This window comes from Geospiza fortis, unplaced genomic scaffold (assembly GCF_000277835.1).
Source record: "Geospiza fortis unplaced genomic scaffold, GeoFor_1.0 scaffold373, whole genome shotgun sequence".
Taxonomy (NCBI): domain Eukaryota; kingdom Metazoa; phylum Chordata; class Aves; order Passeriformes; family Thraupidae; genus Geospiza; species Geospiza fortis.
The window spans coordinates 560471-566751 of NW_005054518.1; the positions used below are offsets into that span (position 1 = coordinate 560471).

The following is a 6281-nucleotide window of genomic DNA, read 5'->3' on the forward strand; positions in this document are numbered from 1 at the left end:
GCCGCACGACCCTCTCGGTACCGGCCCGGACCCGGCTGTCGCTCCCTGCCCTGCCCCGCTGCTGCTGTGTAACCCCGCAGTGCCGCAGTTAAACCTCTCCTGGTGGCATTTACCCGCTCCTCCCTCCTCCTGTCCCTCCTCCCGTCCTTTCTCGCTCGTCCCAGCTTCAGCCACAGCAGCCGCTGCTTCCTGCTGTATTTAAGCTGCTTCAGCGCCGGCTCCGTGTCCGGGGAGGGATGGGAAATGAATGTGTAACTTATAAATGCCTTTAAGCCAGAAATGTAAACCATTAACTGCTCATTTGTATACATTATTTTTATATACTGGATGCCTGTTTAATCTAAAGCAGAACTGGTAATAAAATGTCTCAGAGGATAAAGGACGTGTGTGGGAGAAGGGTTTGTGATGCTGTCATGAAGGAAGGGAGGGAGAAAAGGAAGGAAAGATGGAGTGAGGGAAGGATGGAGGGAGGGCGGGAGGGAAAGGTGAAGGGAGTGGCTGGGGGGGCCCCATCCCCAGGTTGAACAGGGCTTGGAGCACCCTGGGATAGTGGGAGGTGAGAGGATGGAACGAGATAATCTTTAGGGTCCCTTCCAACACAATCCAGTCTGGAATTCTAGCAACATCTCCTCCCTCTTTTTTTTTTTTTTTTTTTTTTTTTTTTTTTTTTTTGAGGACGACAGCTCTGAGGTCTGTTCACAGCACAGACATGTGGGTGCATGACAGCACAAAAAATGTGTTTCGGGGTGAGTGTCCTCACTCAGCAGCCTGGCCACAGCCCCTCCCCAGCCCGCTGGGGAAGGATTCAGCTCCGTGCACACAAACAGAGGGGCTGCAGCACTGGGAGCTGTGGGGGGACCCCCAGAGCCTGCCTGCCTCACCCCTGTACCTCCCAAGCAAGGCTGAGCAGCTCCCAGGGCAGCAAATCCCCTGCAGAAGGACCGAGGGAGGATAAGGGACTGTCTGCTTGGAAGGAGAGAGATGCCAGGCTGTTCAGCAAAGCCTGGGCTCAGATCCATCAGTCAGTGCTGCCTCTCCAGCCCCAGAAATCACAGAATCCTGGAATATCCTGGACTGGAAGGGACCCCCAAGGTTCATCCAGTCCAACTCCTGCCCTGCACAGACACCCCAGCAATCCCACCCTGGGCATCCCTGGCAGTGCTGTACAAACCCTCCTGGAGCTCTGACAGCCTCAGGGCTGGCACCATTCCCTGGGCAGTGCCCAAGCCTCCTCCCTGACTTCTCCTGAATCCCCCAAACCCAAGTTACACAGCAGAGTTCATTCAGACCAGGCTGCTCTTCCTGGAAATGTCTCATTCAGCATCACCATCTCATTCTCTGGGACAACACATCAAACCACCAGCAACGACAACAAACAAAATCTTCTCTTTTTTTTAGCTTTATTTTTTTTCCCCTGTGAAAATGCAGGTCAAAAACGTTAACTTCAAGAAATCACAGTTTTATAAAGTGTCATTCATTCCATACAAGCTCCTGCTTCCAGCACCTTCCCCCACTGCCCATCCCAATGAGATCCTCAGCTCACCAGCAGCGATTTCTCCAGACTTCCAGAAGGAGCTGCACAACAAGAGCCATCTGTGTTTATCACTCCTACTTGTCCTCCCCACCCTGAGCTGGGGTTCTGTCCTAAACACTCGTTATGAAACCTGACAGTTCCAGCCAAATTTGAACAAGCATAATGCAAATCTTTCCTGACTTTCTGCTGTCACTATTGCCTTCATCTGGAGGCCGGGTTGTTTGTGCCTGTCACAGCAAAGTGACAAGCCAAGGGAAGAGGAAACTGTCCTGGCAGCAGGAGATAGCCAGGGACAGCTCAGGCTGGCTGGCAGATCGTCCCAGAGGAGCTCAGGGACTGGGAAGGCACCAGTGGTTTGTGGGGCTGCCCAGGTGTCTGTCCCCAGGCAGGGATGTGACACCACATCCCACCCTGAGAGCAGGGACACGGCCAGCTGGGAGCCTGCAGCCTCACTGGGGCACTTGTGGTGGCAGCAAAACAGGACTGGAGGCTTTGGACAAAACAAAGGGAATCCTGGCTAATGCTGCTATGAGGGGACTGGGGAACATGGACATCTCCATGGACCAGATCTCCTTGAACCAGGGGAACACAGACATCTCCATGGACCTGGAGATCTCCATGGGCGTGGGGAACATGAACATGTCCATGGACCTGGGAACACGGACATCTCCATGGGCCATGAGATCTCCATGGACCTGGGAACAGAGACATTTCCATGGACCAGGGGATCTCCATGGGCCTGGGGAACATGAACATGTCCATGGACCTGGGAACACGGACATCTCCACGGGCCATGAGATCTCCATGGCCTGGGAACAGAGACATTTCCATGGGCCTGGGGATCTCCATGGGCCAGGGGCACACAGACATCTCTATGGGCCTGGGGATCTCCATTGGTCTGGGAACACAGACATCTCCACGGGCCCTGTGAGGACATCCCAGGCCCAGGAGGGTTCCCTGCCCTTGTGCAGGTGGCTGAGTTCAGGTTAATGCTGCAGATGCAGAGCCCAGGAGTCCTGCAGACAGCCCTGCTGCTCCCTCCCTGCTGCTCCAGGGCTCAGTCCCAATGCCCAGGCATGGAACCAAATACCAGGACATGGGAGCATCCCCCAGGTGACACAGGCACAAGGTGCAGCCTTTGGGATGGAACCCACCATGCTTTGGGATTGACACATCACCACACACTCACAAAAACCACCAGGTTTTCTCCTGTCCCCTATGAGGAAGCTCAGGAAAGGAGCCAGGCATGCACTGAGCCTGTGCTTGGGAGTCCTGGAAGAGGCACTTTGACCCCTCCTGCTCCAGAGCTGAAACTCTTAGTGGTTTGTGGCATCTGAAAAAAGAAATGGAGCCAACCTCCCCCTTTCCCCACTCCCCCCTGGAAGACATGTGCACAATGTGTTAATTATTTACTAAAAAGACTCTGAATGTGGCATAGTAGATATAATTAGGTGCCTATTTTGGACAATGTATTAAGTGCTTTAGAACAAAAAGTGCTATAAAAACGATAACCAAAGTGGTGACAGGTTTCATTTTTCTTCATGAGTTCCACTTTCTTATTCCATCATTCTTATTACAAACTTGAGTTTTCTGATCAGGGATGTCACTGTCTGGTGGAGCAAAACCAGCCCATGCTCTGGGAGACCAAAGGTAAAGAGCATCCATTGTTTAAGGAGTGCTGCTCCTCAAAAAGGGAGGCTCAGAGTTCTGCTTTTCCCAGCTATTTTCTAAGTGAACTTCCCTTGGGAACACTGCCAGCATTGCTGCCCCTTTGTGTCTCCCAGACCAGCACAGACCTGGCAGAGCCCAGCTTGGCTTTTGGGAGCTGCTGCTGTGCCCAGGCTGGATGCAGAGCCCCTGCTCAGCTGCAGCCTCAGAGCTCTGGGAGAGGCACAGCCAGAGGGAGGGACTGTGATTTCCAGGTGTGCCAAACCTGGAACAAGCACAACTCTGAGCAAGCACACTGGGAGCTCACACCTCCCTCAGGATCTGTTTGGGGTGGAGAAGGGTGAACGACACCCACCCACCTGAACGTGACCTGTGAGGTTTCAGTTTGTTCCAAACATTCACAAATCAGTAAAAAAAAAAAAAACAGTTTAAAGCTTAAGGCATTCCAGGCCCAGCTGCCCATCCCACTCAGTGAACCCAGTCTGAAGTGAGGGGAGGAGTGGGAAACCTTGTGAGGCCAGGCTGAACTCACAGAACTGGGGCACTGGGCTGGACTGGGAGCTGGGAGGGAGATTTTTATAAACTCTGCAATAAAATTCAGCCCTGTCACAGCTGACAGAGCTGATGCCCCTTATTCCTCCAAGGATGGGACAGTGCACCTGAAGTCCCACATCAGAGGTGGGAACAGGACGGAGGAACAACCCCTACAGCCTCCCACCATGGAGTTCTGTACCCTTCTCCTGCCCTGCCTGCCAGGGACACCAGAGAGAGCAGCAGCTCCTCTGAGACCTGCAAGCAAAGCTCTTTCTGGGAACAAAGTTCTTTTCTCATTCAAGAATGAAGCAACTGCGGGGAAGGGTGGGAGGTGAAACCAAGAGCCAGCCAGTGACTGCTGTGGATCCTCCCCTTGCTAAAGGCTTGAGGTGGAGATGATGCTCCCCAGAGCCTACAGAAATGTTTTCTCCTCCAGCTGGGAAGAAGTCAGCCAGCTCCCCTCGGCACAACACTGAGGGCACCCAAGCTCCTCCTCTGGGCAAGCCCAGCCACGACCGACCTCACCTTGGAGCAGGAGCAGAGCTCTCATGGCCCTGCTCTCCTGAAAAGCACAACCTCCTTCCTCTGAAAAGTGAGGAATTTCCACCTACCATTCTCAAGCTCTAACACACCCAAAACAAGGAATTCCCACTCTCCTGGGGAATGTCTAAGCTCAGGACATGTCTTGGAAGTGGATCAGAGCAGCCAACAGCAGCGAGGGCAGCCAGCTGTGATCCTGCTGCAGCACAAACAGCAGCCACTGCACTTGGTGCTCCAGAGCAGGAGAGGTCAGAAGCTTTTGCAATTCCTCCTTTCACAAGGTGCAAAGCTCCAAAGCAGGCAGGGCCTCAGGGCCTGTTCTCCAGCTGGCCGTGCTTGACGCGCCAGGCCCAGCCCACGCTGCAGTCGGGGGCCAGGGTGCACTGCAGCTCGATGCCAGAGTCAGGCACCTCCATGTTGTAGTGCACAGGCTGCCCCTCCTTGGTCACCAGGCTGAAGGCAGGCACGGGGATCTGGGGAGCAGAACACACAGAGCTCAGTGGCACTTCCAGTCCCCTCCATCAGTCCCCTCCATCACACCCAGCTTTTCCCAAGGCAGGAGCAGCTCCCAGGGAGGGGCTGAGGAACATCCTGAGCTCCCCTCATAAGGAAACACCTCAGAACTGCACTGGGCAGTGCCCACCCTGCTGCCAAAGTGTGGAAACCCAGGGCACAGGGAATATTTCTCTGTCTGCTCTGGGGTGTCCTGACCCCCAGGGAGTCACAGACACATTTTTTATGAAAAATCCTTTCCTTAGGATTTTTCCTCCTGAGGAGCTGAGAGGCCTCAGGAACAAAATGTAAACAATGATTATCTGCTGCTGTGGAATGCAACAGGTGCATCTGTGATTGGTCTCATGTGGCTGTTTCTAATAAATGGCCAATCACAGTCCAGCTGTCCAGACTGTCTCAGTCAGTCACAAGCCTTTGTTATAATTCATTTTCTATTCTTAGCCAGCCTTCTGATGAAATCCTAACTCTTTTAGTATCGTTTTAATATAATATATATCATAAAATAATAAATCAAGCCTTCTGAAACATGGAGTCAGATCCTCATCTCTTCCCTCATCCTAAGACTCCTGCCAACATCACCACACCAGGGGAGCACTGACTGTGACCCTCATTCATGGAGAAAGTTTCCCAGACTTCAAGATAGACTGGAATCCACAAAAGTGTGAAATAGATTATAGAGAGCAGTGTAGGTGTATCACTTGGTGAGAAATTGAGGTTTTTGGGATTTTTAGTCTGTAGTGGATGGAAGCAAGATGGAGGGCACAGGGTGTCATCCTGGGTTTCTTCTTCATGCTTCTTCTTCATGGGTTTGGGTGGCATTTTGTAATTGGGCAGAAAAGACCACATTGGGATCAATTATTGGGTTAAAAGGGAAAATAATCTAGGTGTCAGTTCTTAATTGGATGATTTAGTCTTAAAAGACCTTGGAACAAGAGATTGTTGGCCATTTTGTGCCTTGTAATGAAAAGCTGCTGAACTCACAGTAGTGAGACTGTTTTACTGATAAGAAATAATAAACACCTGAATCCAAACATGAATTACTGTCTCAGGTGCCTTCAATCCAGACCCAGAAAAACCAATGACTGGTACTCCCACACTAAAGTGCTTCCCTGAGCTCTGGGCCAAGGCTGGGGGTTCCTGAGCTGCCCATGTTTGGGCACCTGAGCTCCTCTGCAGTATTTTGCTCTGTGATGTCCACAAGAACAGAGTCTAGAGAGGATCAGCACCACTGGAACATTTTCTGGACTGGTGCAACATCTTTTGGAGATGATCCCATTTTACAGTGAGATCTTTCAGATCCCATTTTACACTGAGATGAGTCACAGTCCCACAGACACTCCAGAGTTTCTTTCAGGAACAGCCAAAGCAGCCCACAGTGAGGTTCACAGGAGTGTGCCAACTTCTCCAGCAGAACAAGTTGGAAGCACCCCAGTCAAACAGAGTTCATCTCCCTGAGCTGATGCTACTGCTCATGACAAAGAAGCTATACATG

At 51.8% G+C, this 6281-nt stretch overlaps 1 protein-coding gene across 1 annotated transcript in view; it reads right to left on the reverse strand.

Moving 5' to 3' along the window:
• Positions 1 to 1422: 1422 nt before the first annotated feature.
• The window catches only part of MAP3K14 (mitogen-activated protein kinase kinase kinase 14), a 21043-nt gene continuing 16184 nt past the window's right edge, over positions 1423 to 6281 (reverse strand). Inside the window, exon 15 of the mRNA XM_031063637.1 lies at positions 1423 to 4749. Within this exon, the coding sequence (XP_030919497.1) occupies positions 4585 to 4749 (165 nt within the window). The 3' untranslated portion in view covers positions 1423 to 4584. The remainder of the gene's footprint in view (positions 4750 to 6281) is intronic.